The sequence below is a fragment of the Lissotriton helveticus genome, chromosome 3_1 (genome assembly GCF_964261635.1).
Source record: "Lissotriton helveticus chromosome 3_1, aLisHel1.1, whole genome shotgun sequence".
Lineage (NCBI taxonomy): Eukaryota > Metazoa > Chordata > Amphibia > Caudata > Salamandridae > Lissotriton > Lissotriton helveticus.
The window spans coordinates 1,684,718,061-1,684,745,132 of record NC_136061.1 but is presented as its reverse complement, the minus strand read 5'-3'; the positions used below and the strand labels follow the sequence as shown (position 1 = coordinate 1,684,745,132).

General features: G+C 42.0%; 1 protein-coding gene across 1 annotated transcript in view; it reads left to right on the top strand.

Annotated features, from left to right (window-relative positions):
• The window catches only part of LOC144824297 (von Willebrand factor D and EGF domain-containing protein-like), an 899,901-nt gene that overhangs the window by 435,110 nt on the left and 437,719 nt on the right, over nt 1-27,072 (top strand). The window contains exons 7-8 of the mRNA XM_078683422.1: nt 5,658-5,869; nt 10,063-11,006. Coding sequence (XP_078539548.1) covers nt 5,658-5,869; nt 10,063-11,006 — 1,156 coding nt within the window. The remainder of the gene's footprint in view (nt 1-5,657; nt 5,870-10,062; nt 11,007-27,072) is intronic.

Below are 27,072 nucleotides of genomic sequence, written 5' to 3'. Positions count from 1 at the left end.
GGAGCGGTGGAGGCCAATAAGGCGTGAAAATCGGTCAAATTTACTTTTTTCCAGTTACGAGCAGAAACATTCTTGACAGGGGGGGGGGACAAGATGCATGAAGATAGAGAAAAAAGGATATGGAGCAGTGGTCGGACCAAGAACAGGGAAGTACGGAGGGAGGGGAGATATCGAGATTAGACGTCCAAACTTGGTCGAGGATATGGCCCTTGTGGTGAGTGGGGGTATTAATGTGCTGGCGGAATTTCATACTGGTTAAAAGGTCTGTAAACTCTATAGAGGATTGGCTTTCGCGGGCATCAGATGGCCAGTAGTTGAAATCACCAATAATCATGATGTTAGCATGATTAATCGCGAGTTGGGAGATGAAATCGCCAAATAGTGGAGGAAAGAGGGGCATATAGTCAGGGGGCCTGTAAGCAAGGACACAGACAAAGGCGGACTTGGCAGAGGAACATTTGAGAGAGAGGCAGTCAGTTTTGGGAATAGGAATCACAGTCAACTCTGAGAATTTGTGTTCAGAGCGAATGATGGCCGCCACCCCGCCGCCGGTCTTCCCGGCAGGCCGGTTGGCTTGCATGATATAGTAACCTGTAGGAATTGCTGCGAGGATGTCGGGGACTGAGTCCTGAGTTATCCACGTTTCAGCTAAGAGGAGAATGTCGATGGCGCTCTCGTGTAGTAATTGAAAGATCTCTAGCTGGTGGCTAATTAAGGAGCGGGTATTAAGATAGTACACCAGTAAAGGAGTGGATTTCTCAGACATGGAATGGGAAGGGGCTGGGGAGGAATCGTGATGGGGAAGGGTTTCTAGGGCAGGGGTGTCAGAAGGGACAAAGATACCACAGTCCTGAGCAGCCCTAGCAGTGCGGCAGGAATAGGCCCTGAGGAGTTAAGTCTTTGGAGGTCGGTGGAGGAGTAAGAATGGAGATGGGCATTACAGCAGAGCCCTGGGCCCGGTCGGCCGCGGACGGGTGCAGACGGGCTTGACTTGTGCGCGACCTCGTTTGACAGTACAATCAGATTAGGCCATAAATTTGGGCAATGATACAGTATAGGTCATTGACATAAATACATTTAGGGTTGGTGCCTCTCGGGAAAAAAACACCCTACTACCTAGGTGCACATATACAGAGGGATATCAAAGATAGTCCCTAAGTAATTGAAGCTATATAATCCAATATCCCGGAACTCAGTTGTAACAGTTTAGTTCCTTATTTATTAAAGTATAAGACTTGTTCTATACGTAGATCCTAAGCAGTCATCCACAAGTAACAATTTTGGTTCTTATAGGTAAGAAGATTTTATTAATACACACTGGTGAGCACAATCAGAAAAATGTGAAAATTAGACAAATGTTTACTGATAACAGACTGGCCAGGAGAGGATGGTAAACAAAGTATACGGGACAATTGCAATTATGTAACTAGTTTGCTTCTCTCCCACAAAGCAGTCTATGTTGTGCTACAGTTGTGCTATTAGTTCTATCCAAATAGTTAAGTTTGTAGATTGGTTCTAGGACAGACAGTTCTCTAGGGCAGGGTTTATGTGGAGCCAAAATTTTAGCAACTGCTTAGACAGTAATTGCTAACATCTTATAGTCTGCAATAGGATTTATACCCTCCATGTCTGGGACCTTTACGTTAGCTGGCAACCCATCCTTGAAATGGAGAACCCAAATACCATGTTGTAAGTATAGCAGCAGAGGAATCTCTACTTTCATTTGAATTAAATGATTTTGCCTACTATGCCACCAGTTCACAGTCCAGCAGAGATTCATTCAAGTGGAGGTCAGACAGCGCTTCTCCGATTCTATATTTTCATCCTCAACTTCCATAACTACCATCGCTAATGTTATCCCCTTTAGTTTTATTGACACCATCACTTCCTCCACCAAAACCAAATTTTTTTCCACCATAGCACCTCAATTTCCAGCTGAGAGGCTGACTCCAAGTATTCGGTTACAAACACTACAGCAGACCATTGTCTCTCTGGTCATGGGGCTAAATCAGTTGTTCTAGGCCTGGCAGAGATTTCCCTTCGAGTGAAAAAATTTTCAGTGAAGCATTTCTTGGGGCATATGTTCAAGGAAGTGTCGGAGTGAGATGTTACCCGACTTGGCTTAACGCCTCATTCCGGCACTTCTGAAATGCAATGCACCATATTTACAACAACATGGTGCAGCCTTGCATGTTCCCCTGCGATGGCGCTACACTTCGCAGTGTAGAGCCAATTTAGGCACCCTTGCATCATAGTGCAAGGGTGTCTGCGTGCAAGAGAGGTTTGTTTATGTGTAGAAAGGTGTCCCTTCCTTCACGTAATCCTGAAATGCCATTTTGTCACTTTCATCAGTGCTGCTTAATGCAGCATACATGAAAGTCACAAAATGGCATTTTGTTTTAAGATTGTTTATGTACAGGAAGAGGGACCTTGCTGTACATAAACAATCCATGGCATTTTGCTTTTTCCATGTGTGCTGCACAAGGCAGCACAAATGGAAAAGGCAAAAATTAGGAGAAATAATGCATTTCTCCTGATTTTCGCCAACTTAATATCCGGTTTCACCGGGTCTTAATGTTGGTGCTGCCTCCTATGTATGCTGCCCTTGTGCATAGGGGGCAGCGTCAAAATCAATGGGTGTTACACACAACACCCACTGGCCACCTCTTTCACGCTAACCATAGCGTGAAAGAAGCCTTATTTACAAGGCAGCGTTAAGCCATGTTAAGTGGCTCAACGTTGCCTTGTAAATAAGGCTATATCCCTATTGCCACCACAACATTGATAAAAGTGACGTTGTGATGGCGATAAGGGCTTGTACATATGTCCCCTTGTGTTCTATTTCAGAAAATCCTCGCCTCCTAGGTGGTTAAGGAGGTTCTCTTGAGAGGACAACAAGAACCGAAGTAGATAAACCTGTTCACACCAAGCGAAGGAAGACGGATGGATTCCAGTTTAACATAGTTGCTTTCTTTTTCAGTTTCACTGTCCTAAACAGCTGTGGATTACTTCCTCAGTACCCGGATACAAATGCAAACCATTCCTACTCATGACATTATGTCTTTTTTTTCACATTTGCGACAAGTTTTGAACTCAAGGAGGTTTCCTATCTTAATCCCATAATTTGATTTAGAAAAGATAGCTAATATTGCAGAGATGCTAATGTTGGAGCTTCAGCTGGCATTGGGTTTAAAAACCACATGTTAGGCAGTGTGAGCGTGCACACAGCTTAACCTGGTCAATTTAAAGGGCAATATTATGTGTTATTTAGCATTTCTCTGTAATTACCTGATATCCTACCAAGGGCTTGATCATGATCAGACTTGTGGGGGCACTGCAGTGCATTCTGCCAACCGCCCAATTATAATTCCGCTAGTTGGACTGCCACAGCCGGCAGGGAACTGCTGTTGCCTTCTGGTGTTGCGGTGGTCAGGAGGCCACAATATTCTGGCTGGGAGTTTCCTCTCTGCCAGAAGTGTCATGCATGTTCCTCCTCCATAAACACCTGTCCCTCCTCGCCAGTGGATGCAAACGGGGGGCACAGCTTGTGCCCCCCTGTGTGCATGCACACCAGTTACTCCACTGCAACAGACTTTACAGTCCATGCCGTGCAGGATCTGTTTTTGGCGTTCCAATTGCAGTGCCCATTTTCATTGCGCTGACGTAGGAACATAAAAAAAAGCCCACCAGATAGGAGGAAACTCATAATCTAGGGGGTAGTGTGACCAGGCTTTGGCAGTGCGGTGGCAGGGCAGACCTTGCGCTGCACCGCCAAAGTAGTAATCATGCCCTAAGTGACACCCAAGTCACAAACAGAGCAGCTTCAGAAGTCCTGGGAAACCCGTTGTAACATGACTATATGAAGTAACTGAGTTAATTTCAGCAGATATCCCATAGACTGGCAGACTTCCTAAAAATTTCGGTTATTAGTGTGGAGCACCTTGCGTTAGCTATTCGAATTTCGCTGTTGCATGGTATTATTATGCATACTTATTCATTTCTAATATCAAAGATTTTCAAATTGATTTGTATTCTGTTGGAGATGTTCAACTTTGAGTTAAAGCTGAAACAGAACGTTTCTTTTCAAAATAGTGTCTGCATTTTTGCTTGCTGCGACCCACTTTTAAACAAGAGTCGGACTAAAGCTTATTTGAAAAGTATGAACATAGACATGCAGCCAGCAGGGAATGCTGGCAGCTGGCCAGCAGGTCAAAATGCTACCTGTGAGGGCTACAGCTGCCGCTACAATCCTGCAAAGAAAGCAGTCATTGGCTGCCAGTTCCCTGCACACGATGGTGGGCTAGATGTAGGTAAATCTATTTTACCACTTCTTAAATACCGAATTTTACCGATTCGGTATTTAAGAAGTGGTAAAATAGAGGGGGGGAGATGTAGGTAATTCCAGATGTGGAATTACCGAATCGGTAATATTCGGTATTTACCGATTCGGTAAATACCGAATCGGTATTTCCTATTGATTCCTATGGGCTGTGAAGCCCATAGGAATCAATGGGAAATACTGATTCTGTAATTACAGAATCGGTAAATACCGATTTTAGCAAGGGTGCAGGGGGTGTCACTTTGACACCCTCTGGCACCCCAAAAATTGACATGTGTGCCATGTGGCACACAGACATGCCCTAAGGGCATGTCTGTCTGTCACATGGCATAGGTGTGCATGCACACATGTGCATGCACACCTGAATTCGGTATTTTAACACCCAATTGGATTGGGTGGTAAAATACCGAATTTGTAGGGCCTTTGGGACTCAGAAGAGTCCCACCTACATCTCAGATTTACCGAATTGGTAAAAATACCGATTCTGTAAAAATGTGCCCGTACATCCGAAAAACCCATTTACCGGTCGGTAACGGCCGAAATCGGCCGTTACCGGTCGGTAAATGGCTCCTACATCTGGCCCCCGGTCTTACCTTTTTTTTCTGTTTCCTGCTACGCAAGGGGATAATTACCTTCTGTCACCACCGCAGCAGTTCCGCATCAGCTGACTTTCGTCATAGGCAAGCTTTTCTGTTGTGTTGTAGCCAGACCCTCGCTTTTCTTCGCTAACACAAATGTCAGCTTTAACATCCATTGAAAAGCAAGTATTTTCAATGGTGGTTAGAGCTGCTTTCATTCCCCTTTAGCGAAGTAGTGCGTGTGGGATGGTGTCACGGTGAGTCAGAGGGAACAGCACTGGCTTAAAATGAAAGAAAACCTTCGCTGGGGTGCAGCAGTAGACAGAAGCTATTTGTCACACTGAAGACTAGTAAACTGAAATCACCAATTGCTGCTGATTGACGTGTTGTTCTTACATACAGGGCAGAACCGGTTATTAATTGCCTTACCTTTACTATAAGCCCTTACCTGTGCCTGAGGGCCCATTACAGCCATTATTGCCCGCTAGTGCGGGTGATAACACCGAATTAAAATAATTGCTTAAGCATCTTCCTCCCATTACAGAAATGTCAACAGTATGCTTTCACTAAAAGTGTGGAAGTACAGGGATAAAAGGTGAATTTACGGAATGTTACAAGTGCCTGAGAGAAGTTAGTACAAACATGCATTGTACACTTTTAATCGTATAAAAATATATTTAGCTCAGCATTAACATAGTATTAAAATTAGTTTTTTTAATTTCTACTATCTACTTTTGCAGATCATGTTCCCTTCCGGGGCATTTGTCAGAGCTGATGTTAGCGACTGGGGAATGAGCCTGACTGTGAGGGCACCGAGCATTGACTTCAATGGAACCAGAGGTTTATGTGGCATTTTTGATAACAAAGGTCATAACGACTTCCATAGGGCTGATGGGAGTACTTTACTGTTACACACAATGGAAAATCTTGAAGACTTCATTGAAGAGTGGAGGTAGGAAGCTTCACAATTTAATGTTAGATGTCCAATAAAATATATGTAAATGTGTCTGAAGTTCTCATTTTCTGAATAAAAATGTTTAAATGGCTTAATAATTGCAATGGCTTTTTGAATAAAATATTCACCTCTACGCAGGGCATGGAACGGGCCTGGTTTATTCGCGGCTTGGATAAAACCGAGCGCTCTTTAACCTGAAATTATTTTTTACATTTAAAAATACTAAAGTAATGACTGTTATAAAGATGATATTGCAGCATGAGTTTGAGACATCGCTGGCTTTGATGACGCTACTGTAAGTAAAGGGGCCACATGCAATAAATACCGGTCCTATATGCTCATTGTTTTTCGGTGAAAGGAATTCTTGAGAAATAATTGCCAATTTACTGGCATATCATCAAACGGCAGCGATGATTATCACTCGCTGCCCTCAGCGTGAAAATGTTTATCGCCGGCTATCGCTGATAATTATTGCCGTGCTAGCGCTGTATTAGCAACGCATAGCGCAATGGTGATAATTATCCCAGCGATAGCGATGTTTTCCATGGAACATCGCTGAGTCCATGGAACATCGCTGGGTGTTCAGCGATGTTCCATTGAAAACTGCGATAATCTTGCTGATACGACCCTGTGGTCGTATCAGCATAATCCACCCCCAATGGTAAGTATAGCTAAGTTTTTTTGTGCATACGTTAGTATTTGGCGAAAACCCCGGTGTAAGTCTAAAACTAACATCTGCAAAAATACATGGGCCTCCTTGTAAATATCGCAATGTGCACATCAGCGATTATTTACAGACAGTACTGCCCAGTGACGCCCACTTTGCATCTCATTAGAGATGCAGAGCAGGGCGTCGGGAAAACGGGTGCTAACATGCGCTAATGCATGTTAGCATCCCCTAGTAGAAAGGTTGATAATATTATCTCTACTTTTTTGGCTTTTAAAGCCAAAAAAGCGGAGATAAGGCTCTTGTCAATATGCCCCTTAGTTCCTATTTTAATATATTATTCCATAATCTGTGATATGTTCCTTCAGTACAATTTTGAAAATATAACTAAGAAAAACTAGCGTTGAATCTGAATTAAAAGGTAGGTATATAGAGTGTTGGCTGTTCCTAAAGCATAGCATAGAATTGTTACATTAGAAACCCTTCTAAATATAGCCTATTTTAAAATTAACTTGGCTAGACCAAGGGATGAATTTTGTGTACCAAGTGATCCAAACAGACTTGGTTCTTGCTACAGTAAGTTTTAAAAGAATTTGTGTAGCCTCACATTGGTGCTTAAATGTGTGTGCGTTCTTTTGATTTTTATCTGAAATGAAGTGAATCATTGATCCCAAAGTGGTGCCTCATCAGGTCCTGGACTCTTGGATTAAATCAGAGTGGACTCCTCTATAAAGTAAGGTGGAATCCTGCAGTATTGGGCTCTTCACCATTACAAACATGCCAGTTCATGCCAAGCCTTTTCCACCTGCGACAACTGTCGGTGAAAAGCTCCAACTACAGAGATGACTGTCCATAACGCCAGGCCAGCTTGTTGCACTGCAACGACCATCCACAACTCTCTATATGCTCCTCCCGACCTTGTCCATCATGATCGGAAATCTTTGGGCTGGACTTAGAAAAACTAACTTTTTCAGTGGAACTAACCTGGTCCCTGAGTTTGGCCCATGCTTCATCACAGTTGGCCTGAACTTGTGACTTTCCAGTGTTGTAGCATGACCAGAAGACTGTAAGGGATGCTTTGTGCTTTCAAGCTCTATACCTGCCAAAAAAGTTGTATATATCTAGTTATACTAATTGGGCTTTTACCATTCTGGTTTCATTTTATTTATTATGTTTTTCTTTTTTTAGATTGGTGTGGTATTTTTCTTGTCATGTGTTTTCACTTAATTTCTGTTCGTGCACTACATAAATACTATTATATTTTGCCAACATCAGAAAAAGGAGTGCAAATAATGACAATTAGTATGACTCAATTAGAGCAATGAAAGTTCAAAGTATGCAATTCCGTCATCCAAAAACATCACATATCACATAAATTCAATCAAATTCAATCAATGAAGAGACATACATTTGATGTTTAGATCCAATTTTATTAAGTGCTTTATCCAACAGTTAATTAGTCCAACATGTTTCATTCATTAGGACTTCATCAGGGCTGTAAAGTTAAAACATATCTAAGAATCATGTAATATATTTGCATATTCATAAGTTTTGAACAACAATGCATTTCATACTCAAATACATTACAAGAAGAAGAGTTAACAATGCACAACGCCCTGCCTAAATGTATCCGTTTACTAACATTGCATATAACATTTATATAAACCATCATATCATTTAATATAAGCATGATTATGTGTCCATTGTGTCCACATTCCATCAAAAGACCACCATTCTATCCTTAAATAAATCTTAGGTTATAAGGCTGTTATAGTGGTATCTATTAAAATGTGTTACTCATCTAAATAGAGCTTGTTTTAAAACGTTAACTCAATTGATATATCTATGTGTTAAGTATCTCACTGTAGTGCATATTTTCTCCCAAATCCAGAGTCATAAGGCCAATAGTATTAATTTCAGGTTGTATAGTTCCCCCTCTGGAATCTATAAAGCAATTAGAAATACAGTCATCAGCATCCCATATTGAAAAAGCACACTTCCCATCAAAGGGAAAATATTTTCACCTCTCTATGTAATCAAACCATCTAATCCATTATATGAAGTACAATTCAGGTGCACCTAAAATGATGTCTACACATCATTCAGTCATCAGACAATTTTCCATTTTCTAAAGCACTACAGAATCACAAGCATTCAATCCAATTCAAAACACTTAATTTGACCGACTCTGTATCGTGACATCAGACCATCATGTTCACCATTTGAAACACAACACAGTTCATCTATTAGGACTTCACAAATGTTGGTATATACATATATGAAGTATCTCACTGTAGTGAGAATTTTCTCCCAAATCCAGAGTCATAAGGACAAAAGTTTAATTTCAGGTGGGATGGTACCCCCAATGGAATCTTCATCGAAACACAGGAAAACAGCCATGAAAGATGATATGCTGACATCATTTTAGCTTCAACTGAAGTGTACTTCATATGATCGGTTTGATTACACAAAGAAGTAGAAATAGTTTCCCTTTTATGGGAAGTGTGCTTTTTTAATAAGGGGTGCTGATGGGGAAGTAGAGTAATACATATGAGGAATTATGGGCATATAACCTAAGATTTATTTAAGGATAAAATTGTGGTCTTTGATGGGATGTGGCCACAATGAATGCATATTCATGCTTACATGATGGTTTTAAATAAATATGGTATTTATTGTGAGCAAAAGTATTTATACAGGGAGGGAGTTGTGTATTGTTTATCAATTGTTCTTCTCATAATGTATTTGGTTATTTAATCCATTATTGTTGAAAACGTATAAATATACACATATATTACATGGTGCTTATATATGTTTTAAATGTACAGCCAGATGAAGTCCTAATGGATGAAATACGTTGGCTGGGCTGATTATCTGTTGGATAAAGGAAATAATAAAATTGGATCTGGACATCAAATATATGACTTCTGATGGATTTAATAAGATTGGATTGATGAACTATGTAAATTTTGGTTGATAGAATGCACACTTTGAACTTTCATTTCTCTAATTGAGTCATACTTATTGTGATTATTTGTGGTCCTTTATCAGTTGTAGTTTAAATGTCTTAATATGACACCTAAGCAGTGGGTTTATTAAAAGTTGAGCTAAAAAGTGTTCACAGATAAATATGGAAAGACACACTAATGGGATGCTAGACAGCCTACACTGCTTATTTTTAGTTTTTCACTTTATATTTTGCCTCTAAGGTAGGTCTAACGACTTCCTACCAATCTACCAGAGGGTTAATCATAGGTTAATTCGGCGATTTGTGAGGTTCACCTTGACAAGGATTGTACTTGTTGCTGAGTGGGGCTTCTACTCCTCTGAACCAACAACCTGATTTCCTACAGTTTACATATTTATTGTACATCATTTTCTCCTCTGCTTTCCTCAAGGGTTTTCTTCAATAATCTAAAAGCCTAATTCAATTTGTGTTTCTCATCAATTTCCATTTTGATTTGTTTAAGTCTTTTCTGGTGCAGCAGACAGGTTTAATTCAATTTGTATTTGTTGTTTGCAGGATCATTCCAGGAAACAGTTTTTTTGACAAAACTCCAGCACCCGTAGAAGAGGAGACTCGTAGACACTACTGTACCTGTCCAAAGTACACAGATTCCATTCACTCTACAAAAAACAAACATTTAGTAAATAACTCTTCTCAACTATCCTTGAGCTGTCTTTCAAATGATGATGTGGATTACACTTCAATTATTCCATATGTAGATGTAACATCAGAATATCCATATTTTACAAAGGTCCAGACTTTGAAAAGTGATGAAGCAAAGACACAATCAAATCCTTCTTACCACAAAATTCTTTCTGAATCATATAACAATTATAGACTTAGTAAACACAAACAATTTTTACAACATAATTCGAAGTCTTCAGGGAAACATGTTGGATCTGAAAATACTGATAACTCTGGAGGAGATCGATCGCTTTACAAAGCAAATGTGAAAGAAGATGCCGAAACAATACCTTTTCTTGCAAGTCAAACTTTGAACCATTCAGACTTGGATCGCTTTGCATATCTTTTCCCAGATGATCATTTTGCTGTGAAGTGGCCAGTGATTGAGCCTTCATGGCCTACATCGAATGGTCTAACATCAGCGAAAGCATTGGAAGCCTGTAAACAAGCTCTTCTGAATTCTACTATTGGCTTTGTCTGCAAGGATCTTCTCGGAAGAAGGCTTGATGAAGCAATCAACATGTGCCTTGTGGACCTGCACCTCAAAGATGACTTAATGTGGGTAGATGCGATGGTACCCTTTTTAGAAAATGAGTGTGAAAGCAAAGTTCTTGAAAACAGAATTACTCCCCACCATTCAATGGGTGGCGATAATTATGAAGAAATAATCACAGCTCTACGGTGTCCAAATTTTTGCAATGGTAATGGACAATGTCTGGAGTCAGGATGTCGGTGCTTTCAGGGCCACCTTTCTTATGACTGTAGTGCTATTGATGGTAAGTTAAATACTGAGGTCTTTTTGAATTTTTATTTCATAGATATTTAATGGAAAATGTTTGAGTGTTTTTGAATATACATTTACTTTATTTATTTATTTTATTTATTTATTTATTTATTTAAGCTTGTACCGCGCACAGCTACCCACAATGGGTTTCCCGGCGCCAGGGATAGACTGTAGAAGAAAAGAGAATGTCACCTTGACTTAAGGCCTCTGCCGACTATTGGTCACGCTTAGTAAAGAGCAGGGTCTTCAAAGCCTTACGGAAGCGGAGTAAGTTGGTCTCAGATTTTAATGCCAATGGGAGGGAGTTCCAGTATTTAGGACCAAGAGTGGAAAAGGAGCGGCCTCCCATTTTTGCCAGCTTCCATCTTGGTACTGTGAAATTGCCAATGTCCGATGACCTTAATGAGCGCAGGGGTCTATAGGGTTTTACCAGCCCCTGAACATATACTGGGGCGCTACCCTGCTTAGCCTTGAACATATAGCAGAGTGCCTTGAATTTAACGCGTTCTGGGATGCTCAACCAATGGAGGTCACGCAAAGCGGCAGTGGCTGAGGTGCGTCTGGGGACATTCTTTAGCAGGCGCGCGGCCGCATTTTGCACCACCTGCAGCACATGTATAGTGGCTTTATCTGCGCCCAAATAGAGAATGTTGCCATAGTCCAGGCGTGATGTTACAAGTGCCTGGACTACAGTTCTGCGAGAGGAGAGGGGGAGCATCCACAAAATCTTGTGAAGCCATCGCAAGGTTGAAAAGCAGATGGCTGAGACCTTAGTAGCCTGTTGTCTCATAGTTAGCCTGTCGTCAATAATGACGCCCAGGTTGCGAACTGCAGTAGATGGTGTAGGCGCATTTCCCAGTTCGATGGGCCAATGGCGAGGACCCCAAAGATGTTTGTTCTGTCCCAGAATGACCACCTCGGTCTTCTCCCCATTCAGCTTGAGACAATTTCTCCGCATCCAGTCGGCCACAAGAGTGAGGCCCGACTTGAGTGCGGAGATGTTGTTTACGTCTCTCCCTGACAAGGAGAAGACAATCTGGGTGTCATCTGCGTAGGAAAACAGGGTTAGCCCAGCTTGTTCGACTATGGTTGCCAAGGGTTTAACATAAATATTAAATAATAAAGGGCTAAGAATTGAGCCCTGGGGGACGCCGCGGGTGGAAGGACAAATGGCGGAGGCAGCTTTAGAAGAAAACACTTGGAAGCTTCGGTCACTAAGGAAAGACGCCAGCCAGGCCAAGGCCTGGCCTGCCACACCTAGAGATTTCAGAGAGTCAATGAGGATGGAATGTGACACGGTGTCGAAAGCTGCGCTCAAATCCAGCAGGATGAGCGCCATGGTGTTTCCCTGATCGACACCGTGCCTAAGACTCTCTGTCACCCCCAGGAGGGCTGTCTCGGTTGAGTGCCTAGGCCGAAAGCCCGACTGAGAAGGATGGAGAAATCCAGTGTTTTCAACCAGTTTGGAGAGCTGAGAATTTATATGTCTCTCCAATATCTTTGAGAAAATTGGCAACAAGGATATAGGGCGAAAGTTAGCAGGATTTGAAGGATCTGCACCCTGTTTTTTTAATAACGGTACAACCATGGCGTGTTTCCAAGGTTGTGGGACATGGGCCTCGCTCAGAGAAGCGTTGAGTAATTTAATGATGGGGGGATGAGTGAGGGGGTCTAATTGTTTTAATATTTTGGCCGGGAGAGCGTCCTGTGGGGAGCCCGATCTCACACTATTTAAACAGGAGAGGAAAGAAATGGCGTCTAAGGGCTGCCAACTTTATTCATTATTAATCAGATTGTGACTTCAAAGAACACATAAAATTATAGTTTGATTGTTTTAGCTTCTATTTTCTTTCTAGAATTCAAGTAAATGATATTGAGGTTGGGGTTCGAGCAACAGTTTTCTATTTCGTCTTATTTCTAACACAGCATGTATACTTTGGGACACCGACCTGACGAAAGTTTGCAATCCACAACTAAAGTTACAGATGGTGCTTTCTAATAATGAGACTGCATGATTCTCCACGTAATCTGACCTGCAATTGTTTTCAAACAGCTTGACTGATACCTTTCTTTAAAACAAGACATTTTTATTAGCAATATGTCAATGCCTCGTTAATTTTCTCATTCATGACTAGATTTCTGTTAATTTGTTTCGTCGAGATTAAACTTTATCTTCATTTATATTAGTACCTAAATTATTGCTGAACCGCAAAAGTTGAAATGTTAGTCAAAAGGCGTCTTTACCTGCGAATTTAACGATTATGTCACAAGCTAGTAAAAAGCAATTTGTTATATTAAACCTGAGTATTCACGGTGCTCAGGCTCGCTACAGTAGTGTATTTTGGGAAGGCGTTCGTTAAAGTAGCAGGAATTAGTGTTGTTCTGGTAAATTCTTTTGCAGCCATTGTGAAATTGGAAAGATCAAAACGTCTTGAGGCAAGATCACAACACATTTTAACGGGGGCTGTTTCTTGTCTTTGGTGTTAAATTATGGCAGTGCTTGGTACAAACACGTTTTATTATCTTATGATGAAAACAGTTTTCTGGAGGTCATAATGTGTGACAAGAATATTTGCAAATGTTTTTCGCACTGGCGATGGGCTCTGTTTTTGTGCTACTGTAAGTTTTTGCTGCAAAATGAAGTTGTTGAGTTGCACTGTTGTTGTTTCGTGTTCTATTTAGACTGCTTCACTGTGTCATACATTGTTTTATTTTAATTGTGTTGTTATGTGTATGTTGTTGTGCTTTATTCTGTTTGCTTTAGACATGCCAACAAATGCTGCTACATTTTCGTAAAAAAAGCAGCAGAAACATGCCTTTACAGTTTCAGTGACAAGCAAAGAGGTACCACTGTCTAAAGTGGTAAAACAGCACTGCTTTAGCTCTTCAACTATTTAAGACACAATTCTGACAAAACTGTGGCAGAGACCACATGCAGTGCTCACTTTATATTATACAGCCATGAGTATTTATTGGTATGCAGCTGTGAAAGGCTGGTGGTGAAAACTACTTTCCTTTTTTGTCAAGTATAACTGTAGTATTATGATGCATAATTTCCCAATTAATGTACACATACTGTATGAAATCGTGGCAGGAAAGTAAAAATATATTATTAATGCAAGTGCAATATCGCTGGTCTCTGAAATTATTAGTTATCGTTTTCGTTATGAGTATCACAGTTTTGAGATATAGCCTGGCCAAAGAAGGTTTTCTTGTACCCTTTTTTATTACCTAAAAATGCAGTTCCGCTAATTTTTATTGAGTAAGTTTGCGATGTTGGTGCCACGCAGAACTGAAGCGTTGGTAATACAAACTATACCATATAAAACGCTTAGAACAGAATATGTTACAGAGAAACACACTGAGCATATTATAGCCTGGTCTATTGGCTTTCCAAATGTATATTTTTAAATGTCGATACTTTTAATGTTGATACCTTGTCTGCAGTGACTAGATAGTGTTTATTAAACAAAATGTACTGTATTGCAATTGTGATAGATGTAAGTGCATGGTGAAAATGCTATTTAGAAATGATGGATCTTCAGTCTGCGTGTGGCAGACTGGTAGAAGACCTGTTATTGCACCAGCGTGTCCTCTAACCTTCTGGCCTGTGACTCGCTCTCCCTCTCTGCATTTCCGCCTAGTCGTCGCAGCAGCTGACTAGTGCGAGCAGGGATCGAGACCACCCTCGACCCGCACACTGCCTGAACTGTCATCTGCCGGTATTTGCCTGCCTCGCTACCTTGACTGCCTTATCCTTTTCTTTTTGAGTTTCCTTGCCCTGTTTTGTTTTGCCTTTCCTCGGTTTTGTTGATTTGCTGTTTCTGTTAATTTTCTTATTTTCTCACACTGGTACTCCTGTTGTTTCCCCTGTGACCCCTCCTGCATTGCCGCTTCCCACCACGCAGCTGCACTTTCCCTGTCCCTTCCCTATTTAATTGCGGCCGTGCAATGGACCTGCGCAGCGGGCACGCCAAAGGCAAGCCCATCTGCGGCCCAACCGCGACCAGTGCCAGGGACCCTGGATCTACGGCCATCCACTGCTACGACTCAGCCGCCCTCCACGCACTTAACCCAAGAAGAAACAACAACTGCCAGCAGTCCACACTGAACACGACAAACGGCCAGTTCTCCTGCCACCACTGCCACAAATCTTTCACCACCACCCCACCGCCGACACCACCAACGCCCTAAAGAGCACCCTTCTCATTGTCCGCTCCATGCACAGGCATGCCGTAGAGATCTGGAACCTCCTTGACTCCCTCTCACTCGACATCAACTTTTTAACACAAACCTGGACCAACGCCTCCTTCACCCCGGACATTGCCATCCCGAAAGGATACAAGATCCAGAGGAAGGACCGCCATAACCACCCGGGAGGAGGACTCGCCATCACACACAAAAAAAACTCCACCTCTCCACCTCAAGCGACACCTTTGCCGTGGCCGAACACCTGCACTTCCAGGTCCAGACCAGCCCCAACTCCACACTCCGTGGCACCCACGCCTAGAGACCCCCTGGGACCTGAGCCCTCTTCTCTGACACCATTATCAACTTCATCAACCCCCACTCCATGGCCTCCATGGACTACATACTCATCGGAGACCTCAACTTCCACCACTACAACCCCAGCGACCGCAACTCCACCACCCTCCTGGGCAGCCTCACTAACATTGGACTAAAACAACTCATCTCCACACCGACCCACATTGCAGGACACACCCTCAACCCCATCTTTGCAGGAGAAAACAACATTCATTTCAGCTACACCACACAACCTCCTTGGACTGACCACCACTGCGTACACTTCCTCGTCGACAAACATAACCGCCTAATCCCTCTCCACGCCCACCACAAAGGAACTGGAGCAGTGTCACTGAGGAGCAGCTCAACTTCTTCATCAACCGCAACACCCTCACTGCTGCAACCAAAGCCAAACTCGCAGCCAGGAATTTCATTTATGGATCTCCAACTACGCAAACAAACTCGCCCCTCCAAGTAACTCCGACAGACACTGCCATAGAAAAGCCACCTGGTTCACCACTGACTACCAAGAAACCAGACGCACCTACAGACGCCTCGAGAAGAAATGGAGTAACTGCAGGACACCCCAAAACCACACCACCTACAGAAACGCCTTGGCAGAGTACAACCAACGCATCAGAACCACCAAAAGAACCTTCCTCCACAACAAAATCCTTGCCAACTTCAGCAATTCCAAGGAACTCTTCAGACTCATCCAGGAATTCACCAAGCCCCCCAGCAAAGCCATGGACATCCCTCTTCCCAGGACCTCTGTGACAAGCTCGGATCCTACTTCCACCTGAAGAACAAAAGCATCCACGACTACTTCAACGACCAAACTCCTGACTCAGCAACCACCCCACCCTCCGACAGCACCAGACAGGCCACCATCTCCTCCTGGACCCAGGTCACAACTGAAGAGACTGCCTAGACAATTAAAGGCATCCACTCAGGGGCCCCTCAGACCCCTTTCCACAATACATCTATCTCAAGGCCTCCGCTGCCATGGCGCCAGAATTAAGACGCACCAGTAACACCACCTTCAGGACCGGCACCTTCCCCCACGACTGGAAACATGCAGAAGTTGGACCCCTGCTAAAGAAACCATCAGCAGATCCCAGGGACCTCAACAACTACTGGCCCGTCTCGCTCCTCCCCTTCGAAAGCAAAAGTCGCTGAGAAGACGGTCATTTGCCAACTAACCAGGTTTCTCAAAGACAAAGCCATCCTCGACCCCTCTCAATCCGGGTTCCGCAGCAACTGCAGCACTGAGACCACACTGCTGGCTGCCATAGATGACATCGGCATCCTCCTCGACCAAGGCCACACGGCAGCCCTGATCCTACTCATCCTGTCATAAGAATTTGACACTGTTTCCCACTGCATACTCGCCACCAGACTACAAGCCACAGGCGTACGAAGAACCACTGGATCCGCTGGTTCCTCACCGGCAGGAGTCAGAGGATCAGACTGTCACCCTGCCTCTCCGAACCCACAGAAAACAACTGTGGAGTACCCCAGGGATCAACTCTCGGCCCTACCCTCTTCAACATCTACATGGCCCCCCTCGCCACCATCATCAGATAGAACGGCCTCATCATAGTGTCCTACGCCGATGACACCCAACTCATCTCCTCCCTCACCAAGGATCCCTCCACCACCAGACACAGGGCCTCATTCATAAGAAGTGACGCATCGCTGCATGAAAGCAGCGATGCGTCACTTCTCAGTGCGCCCTCCTTGCGACATGATGATGCATCATGTCGCAAGGAGCTACAGATACGTCAGTATTTCTGACGTATCTGTATGGTGCAAAAGTGACGCATTGCTGGAGTGTGTCACAAAAGTGATGCAACTCCAGCAATGTCTCCTTTCACATGGGGCACGCCCCAAGTGAAAGGGCCTGCGCCAGTCTTACGCCTGCTGTGAGGCAGGCGTAAGATATCGACACATTTGCATCCTAGAAGTGGCGCAGTGAAATGTTATAGATTTCACTGCGTCACTTCTATGACTCTTTCTTGCGCCAGAATGCCCACCCTGCATACATTATCCCTGGCGCAGGTATAATGTGGCGCAGGGGTTTACAATGTGACACATCTACCTAGATGCGTACCTTTGTAAATATGGTGCAACAAGGCACCGTTTTTTACGCCGCTGGTGTGTCAAAAAAAGCGAGGTACCGCCGGCGTAAAAGTGACGCACAGCCTCAGAAATAAGGCCCACAGTTTCCAGGAAGGAATGCAGGATGTTGCATTCTGGATGAGCAACTCAAGAGAAGACAGAAGTCCTTGTCCTCGGAACCACTCGTCGTCATGGAACATCACCTGGTGGCTCACCGCACTCTACACCCCTCCCACCCCCACATACCATGCCAGAAACCTCTGCATTGTACTCAACTCCTCTCTCTCCATGAACTGACAGGTCAACGTCATCACCTCCTGCTGCTTCAATGCCCTCTGCGTCCTCCGCAAGACCTTCAAATGGATGACCCTTGAGTCACCCATGCCCTCATAACCAGCAGGCTTGACCACGGGAACGCTCTTTATACCAACATCAACAAGTCTCTACTCCATAAGCTCCAGACGATACAGAACACTGCCGCCAGACTCATCCTCGGCCTCCCCCGACACAAAAACACAGCAGCCAACCCGTACAGAACCTTCACTGGCTCCCCATCGAGAAAGAGAATCACCTTTAAAATAATCACCTACAAATCCCTCCACAACACAGGACCCCAATACCTCAACAAGAGAATCGCCTTCCACGCACCCATGAAAAACCTCTGATCCGCCAACCTCGCCGTCGCAAAAACCCCATGCATATGCGGTGCCAGAACAGGGGGAAGAGCTTTCTCCTACATCGCGGCCAAGACCTGGAATGAGCTCCCATTCGACATCAGACATGACCCCTCCCTGAACACTTTCAGAAAGGCCTTCAAAACCTGGCTCTTCGACTAAAGGGAACTGCGGACTCCCCCACTAGCACCTTGAAACCCTTGCGGGTGAGTAGCGCACTTACAATTCCCTGATTGATTGATTAATTGACCAGAAGTAAGTCATTATTCAATTGCAATGAATAATTTATTGTTCACCTTTCCAATGTGAATTATGTTATCTTGACTGTAATAGTTGAAACTCATCCGGAATAAACAACATGACCTTTAATTACACCGTTATTTTTCATTATAAAAAGTCTCCAAATGATTCTGTGCTGTTAATGTTGGAATTCTAATGTCAGTAGACAATCGTACTTGCTGTTAAGCAATAATTGAACAGTTAATGGTTTTTATAGAAGTTTCATTCACAAACATCTGCTGTTCTAGGATTTGATGTTATAATTGTGAGGGGAATAAATATTACATTAAAAGGTAAACCAACAATAAAATTAAAAGTTTTGATGCTCAGCCAAAAGGCGGTGTTGTGATCCATAATTGCGTTAAGACATTAGCTACATTTCGGGAATAACTGTGGACTATACAGAAGAAAATCTACTTCAATTTTTGTAGTGTGCTCTACTACATATCACCTCCCAGCACCAAACAATTAATGGCTATTTAGCTCTCCTAGAATAGCAAAGGTTTATAAAATATTATTGTTCCCTGATCATGAATGCACTCGGAAACAGGGCCCTAACTTTGAATATTTCATACAACGGGCAGTTTCTATACTTTTACTGGTCTCAAAAGCTTTTAATTGCGAGGTTAGGACAGGTCCAGTGGATAATGTTCCTGATATGACATCATAATATTGGTTCTATAGGTAATCACGGTTAGATATCTGTATCAGAAGGAGTGGAGAATAGCAAACTGCAATGGATGAAAGAATGCTCGCATGCTTAGTCAGTGCTCAAGAGACCCTGTGGAAGTTTTGGCCCTGTACTGCTTAATGATGCCATAGATAAAATGTATCAAAATCCCATTTATGGATTCAAAGAAAGCTGGATTCAATGATATAAACTTTTTTCTAATCCACTGTCATCTTTTCTGTTTGTTACTGTATTCTGTAGTTACATTGATTAGATTTCAGCCACTTTATAAACTTGGTGTGATTTTTCTAAGAAGTTAATTATATGGAGCTCTGTTCCCAAAGGTGTTTAAGGCTGCAAACATATATTTACAATCATACGTGCATTCATTTATACCTAACAGAATATCACAAAAGAATTCCTGACAGGCATAATTGCATTTAATTCTGTGGATTTCTCCACCACACTTCTTGAGATATACTTAGTAGTAAATCCCACTCTTGTGGTTGGAAAGGGAAGTTCCAGGCATGGCCTGCCTTTGCAATGTGGTATCACCCACAAACATGCATGTTTGTGGGCATTCTCATACTCTAATTTCACCACCTGACAATAGTAAAACATTTACTCCAATAATCCTTCTGGAAGGGATAAGGATCACCCACACATCTTGTGGGGCTGTAAGGAAATGGCTTTTTTCAAGAGCTGAATAAAGTGTATGTTTGCAGAGGGATCTCCATTCCCTCGTTTAGAATTCTGTGCAAGGCAGATCTACACACAAGGGTATAACACATCACACTAGATATGTCACATTACATTGCCAGAACTACATCTGGAATATTTGTGAATAGATAAAAACTCTAAATGAATGTTTATGTGGAAAAGTAAACCTCTGTCTAAACCTCTATGGGTTTTTTTCCGGAGTAGGATCTTTTTCCTTCCTAATGATATACGTGAAATCTTTGTTGACCTAAATATACAATATTGTTGGGAATACTAGCAATGAAGGCATGTTTAGATGTATCCGTACTCACTTTTTGATATGTTGACACTGGAACCATAACTAGTAACCAACCTTTGCCAAAGGAATTTAAGTAAGAAGTGTAATGGCCTCTAAAATGTTTTCGGGCTTTATTAATGACAGCATTCTAAGATACAATCTGTTGACCCTGAGTTAAGTGGCAAGAAAGGTTCCAATGCTTTTATTTGCTAATAATGAAACCTTTATATCAAGCCCATCAGTAGGCTTCCATCAGATGTTGAATACACTTGAAAGTTGCAGTCAAAGAAAAAGTTTGAAATTAGGCAGATAAACAATATGGTAGCTAAACCCAAAACATTATTAATATGCAGAATTAGGCTGAGTAACCATAGTAAGTCTAGTCAACCTAGTAATAGTGAAATATTTTCTTTCTGATCATATATTATGACAGATATAGAGGACTAATATTGTATTTATTTCATTCCTTGTGTTTCATCACAGTGATATTCAAGATTCATTAGGTAAACTTATTTCATTTAATAAGTGATAACATGTGATTGGGAGCAGGTAGTAATGCCAAAACTGGTCTTAAATTAATTGTAATATAAAATCCTATTTAATGGTAAAGTAGGATTTTAAGTCACAGTTCTGAAAATGCCACTTTTAGAAAGTCAGCATTTTCTTGCTCTAGACATTTGGTGGCTTCAGCCTGTAGTGATGTAGGTGCCACTTGGCCCATGTTAACTTAGCTATACACCATACTATAATGTACAAAATCTCAATACTAATTAGCTAGTGCCACCATACTATAATATAGTGAGACTATATAGACGCTTAACACAATTTGTTTTGCAGACCTTCGTGTCTGTCCCGGCACTTGCAGCTCTAGCAGGACAACCACAGTTGTCTATTGTACCACAAATTAGTCCTTCTGCCTTGGGCTTGGGCATGACATTAATGGGAAACTTTCGTGTGGTCTCTGTACAGACTCTGGCAAACATTAAGGGCAAAGCAGCATTTTTGGTGATAGACCAATGGTTCACGCTGGTCGCACTAGTCGGCCAGGTATGTGAGCTACCTATCATTATTGCTGAGGTGTACGCTTCCATATGACACAAAAATTTGGGGCTCCGAACAAATAAATCACATCTTGGCAAACCTAATTCTGACAAGGCCATTGCCAAACAGACCTCGGAGTTTGTTAAAGTCTGGATCTTGAGGACGTTTGCCTCAACAGGAGACCTATAAAAGACGCTGTAATTTGCATGGTCCCACAGAATTGAATGCACCTGATAGGCATCCGTATTCTGAAACAATTCCTTCTTGCTCCTTTCAGGGCACAACAGATAAACAGTACGAGAGAGAAGGCATTCTGAGTGCAGACTAGAAGAGTATGTGAAACCGAAAAAGGACTGATAATGCTAGTCTAATGAGATGATAAAAAAGGAAGAGAAACTTCCTCAGTTAATACCCCAATTTCAGAAAAAGAAAGTTGGGGGTATAAACTCAAAATATGCCACTAACACTGAGAACCCTGCTACTGAACAATGGTTGGGTGGTGTTTCTCCTCGACAGGGTGGCAATGATCACTATAGTGTGCCAGAATATCTAGGAGTTTCTGGTGGCGAATGCAACTTTTAAATATATTACAGTTTAAACCCCAGACCGGTACGTAGGCATCCAGATTAATTATAGGATTTGGATATACAAATTGAGGGTGCCAAACCACACTCCATACAAGCAATTTTCTGGGAAAATGTAACATTATCCTTTGGTATTCTCTTTGCAGAGGTCTTAGCAAAGGTCGATTGGCTCCCGGAGTTTGTACGCACATCTCGACAAGGTGAGGATGTTATCCTACTGTATTTTACTGAGCTTGTCCCCGATGAAGTCAAACAAGTCTACACATCTGAATGGGCTCTTACACAAGCCCCAGTATCATATTGCAATCATGTAAGATGGGATAAGGACTCTCCCTATCATAAAATACCCATACAGTCCAGCCCCCAAGTACAACCACAATACCCAATTAAACAGGCAGATTAACCTCCTGTTAGAGATATACTCTCATAGTTAGAATACCAGGGTCTCGTTGAGCCCTGTATTGCCCCAATGAATAACCCTCTTTTTTCAGTGGTAAAGCTAGACCACTCAAATGGAATTGCCTTAGACTACAGACATGTAAACAGTCATACACACACAGTGGCAATACAATATACACATAGCACAGCACTCAATATTATAGTCCATTACAAATATCAGACAACCTTGGATTTACCCAATGGGTTCTGCCAGAATATAGCACTTGAAAGCAGTGATTGGACTGCTTTCTCTGCGTTAGGCTCTCAATTTCACCTTGCCAACTCCCCGTGGGATATAAGAACAGTCCTGGACTGTTTACTGCTCGCATAGTGTAAATTGTACTTGATATTGACCTAGACGCATTGTCCAATGTAGATGATATCTACTTCACTAACAATTATTTAAATAAACATTTAGCCAGAGTGTATTGCATATTATTGGAATCTGCTGAATGTGGCTACAAATACAACTTTAGGAAAATCTAATGTAACATCTCTAAGGGCCTTATTCAGATCTCAATAGATAGAATACTCTGTCACAAACATGACAGATATCCCGTCTGTCGTAGTATGATCTTCATAGGATATAATGAGATCTTAATATGGCAGACTGGATCTCCGTCAGGTTTGTGGTGGAATATTCCCCTCTGCCATTTTCTAAATTAGGCCACAAGTGTCCTGTTTCTTGGATATGAATGGTCCCATGAACGAAAGAGCCTTGCACCACACTTAGGAAATTCCAATATATACTAGGATTCCTACATTCAAATGTTAATGACTGTAAGGGGAAACAGCAGGCATACTGTAGCAAGTAGGTTCACTTCAAACTCAATATGTGGCTACTAAGAGGGAGTATAAATAATGTTAGGTTGGAGCCTTCCACGCCCTCTGACATCCCCACAATGTGCACCTTATTTCGGTTTCAGTAGCATTCACTGTCTCCCGCTCTCACATGTAATGCCCTAAGTTGCTTCTGAAGCTCAGCTATGACAATTGACTGTGAGGCATGTTGGGGATCAACTATGATAACATAGTTTCCGCTGTTTGCATTTTGTCCGATAACTTGCTGCCATTCTAACATAAGATGCCAAGATCTGTGGATAAGGTGTAGGTACAGTGTTCAGTGGCAGACCTGGAATCTTGTATTTCTTTAAGTATCACATCTAATTTATCCTGTTGAGAAACCAAGTTCATGGGCAGAATACAGTCCTCTAAGGTATGTGGTATCTATGTGCACCCCATGTTAGCATCCTAATTGATGGCATGGTGAAGTATTGGGGATGCGGTGGGGCAGGCAGGGCAGTCACAAAGTGTGGGGAACCTTCCTTGATTATAGCAGAGGGTACAGGTTGTCGTCAATTGAATAACATTTCTCCTGTCAAAAGACATGGATCTATGACATTTCTTGTTGGGTCTTATGTCTCCGCGTTCTAAAAGATTCATGTATACCACTTACAGTGAATAATTTAGATAAGGTAATTGCTGTTGTGAATAATAGTATTCTAACATTGTCTTCTCACATTTACAGCTTGAATAACATTGTGTTGTCTGTTATAGATATTATGCAAAATTACATGTCTTCATTATACCATGGGCAAAGTGATTGTAGATCTATTATGCAATTTAGTTGGACACTTCAAACATTGAAATCTGGCTGAGTACCTTGGCGCTATTTAAATTCGATGCACCTATTTCTGCCTTTTAACCTGATGCGTAAACAGAGACTCATGGTGAAAAAAGATGCCACATACATAATGATACACATTGAGAAGTTAGCACAACTGCCTTTCACAGTAGCTGAAACACCCTTTGCAGTGTGGTTGATTCATAGCTTAATATATTTGTTAATGTCAACATATCAGTTTACATCTTGAATGAAACCTTTTCCAGTAGGATGATAAGAACGCCTGGAAGGGAGCTTTATTCACAATTTGTGCTTACTTCCATTTGATTACCAACGTAAATGAGCAGACAGAGAATTATTCTTCTGTAGGTCACTCACTTGTTTTTAAACATATTGCAATTCACGGAGCGTTAACACTTTGGTAGCAAATTCTAAATGGAAAACCAACACATAACTATTCACCCCCGAGTTATTGTACTTTCTAATGGAAGTTATTTAATGCTAAATGACCAGGATTGTTGTGGGATGGAAGTCCATATGTCCTTCCTGTTTCACTGATAGTGACTTACTGCAATAACATGCTTTCTTTGTCCAACGCATAAGGTTTCTGATATTTCCTTGTGACTTTCCGTTCCAGTTCTAAAAGCTGATTTCAATAGGCTAATCATACTCAAAGCCTTATTGTTTCAAAAAGACGTTGCATTAACATCTGTCTGAGAAACCTATGAACCGTAAGTTGCAAGGAAATCCAGCAAAATGCAGTTGCTTTTAAGCACCAACCTCCTACAGCAGTTTGATGCGCTTGTGCATCGTATTTGTAATGCCTCCAATATTGCTGGTATAGCACACTTTTGTAAAGCAATCAGAACTGGCTTTGTCAGAACCTTCCAGAAACTATTTAGAGTAATATTGACGTTTATAATTCTCTATTTTCAAGTTTTTTCAGAAGCATACCTTTGGTTTGATTCCTCAATTGTGGGATTTTATTTCTATTTTTGCTGCTCTTCAATGGATGTTTCATTTTGAAGCCCACTGGTAATAGAGCTACCACGAGTCCAGCTGTGCTGTGAGCGATAAATACAATTATTTGGTGCTTCACTGCTCGAGGAACTGAAGATTGACTGGTTGTTGTCTTTCAGACTCCACTGGTTTACCTGTGTGTAACCCGTGTTTCATTGTATGTGGTATCCTTTTGATTGGACACTCAAATGTTTGTCTTTAAAAGCAATTGACTATTCCGATGGACATCTATCAATTGATGAGTCCAATAGCGCCCAATTTCTGAGCTGTCCTATGAACTTACAGATGGTTCAAGATACCTGCTATGAGCCTCTCCCTTGTTGGGAAATGGATATTTCAGACCCTAGACTTTCAAACTCTGGTTCCAGTAACATGGATGCAGCACAAGAAGATACTTCCTCAGCATTGGCTGATAATTAGGATCATATTTGTTTTTTGGGAGGTTCTGAATGGGGCTAATGAGGAATCATCATCCGTGGTAGTTGAAACCATTCTGGATTTAATCAACAATGACTATGTGGATAAAATCTTGGATGCCTCTATTTCCAGTCAATTTGGCCCCATTTATAAATGTTCAGTCTCATTACATTGAGACTATTTTTTGTTATTACATACAATAGCATCACATTGAATCTGCTTGGCTTGTGATTTCTATTACTGAATTAGTAGCTGAACTGCTTTCATGATCAGAGATGGAGTATAGTGATTTTCCTTCTGGGCTTTGGTTCTCCCTTAGTTTTAATTTTTACACGTTGTAGGCTGCTTTAATCTCACTTTGCATAGCCACATATAATACATTTGTTTTTGCAACATTATTTTGAGACTACGCAATACATGTTGTTTGTTATTCATGTATTCTTCTTGAGATTTTGTCTACACATTTTGTGCAAGGTTGCAGGGAATACATAACAATATAGTGTACTGTTTTCATTTGCTTGTTCAGCAACAGTTACTAACGTTTAAACATAACACAGTCATAAAACTGCTTCTCCAACACATTAGTGTTATCATATAAACTGTGTTTCATCTCCTTGTGAGCCAGAGAGGAGAAGTCAAAAGGAGACAATTGTTCAGGAATGATAGCAGTGTCTGACATGCAGCCCTGCATAAAATAAGTATACACTCATGATGCGGACCACCTAATTGCATACACCAGGTATGAGGTCCTAGGCCAATCCTAGGGATTGTAGATATATCCCTGTGCTCATATACTAAGATTAGACATAAACAGATATATAATTTGCCATGGTTGGGAGGTTTGTCCTGTACAGTTTGTTCGTACTTCTCATTACTTTTCTTAGTTGCATCTGCCTAATGATCATAGCACATTTAGTTTATAATAGACCACAATAGTTTAAATAAACGCATTTTGAACTTCCTTTGTGCCTTTCCTATGTTTCATATAGGCAGCATGAGTGAGTAAGTAAGTAGCAAAAGGGGAGAATCTGTTTCTAGGGTTCCCTTGGGGACTAGAGGACCATGTTCAAAGTTACTGAAATCACCTGTTTCTCTGGAAATGTTAGGAGTTCAGGTGAGGCACTGTGAGCTATGAAGAATTGGGCTGGCAGGTACTGATGCTGTAGAAAGACTCAGTCCCTACAGTTTGATTTCCTGTAGTCCTAACAAACAGTTCTGCATAAGCAGCAGAATATGTTCAACATTCTAGCCTGTGTTAGAAGGGCTGGACCTGCATTACTTGACCCCCAGAACCCAGAGTGCTAGTTGACTAACCTCCAGACTTCAGTCTCATGGCCATAATTGACTTCCAGCTATCCTGCTCTGCAGCAGGACTCTACCATCTGTGAGTCTACCCTGCCAAGTGGTGCAATCCCCAGTCCTGGACCCTTTTGAAGAGGGCCTAATGTGATTGTTGAACCCTTCACTACGGCTCCAGTGATGGAACCTGTGTATCACTGCTACTGTGTGGTCAGCAGCAATACATGTCTGACTCTACGTGCATAAGGAACTGGCACATCAATCCTGTTTGCATGGACCCCAACCAACACATCGCTGCAGCTGCGTGGCTCCAAGCCTTCATTCCACCTTTAGAACCACTACTATGCAATCGTGCTCAAGTGAAGTCCTC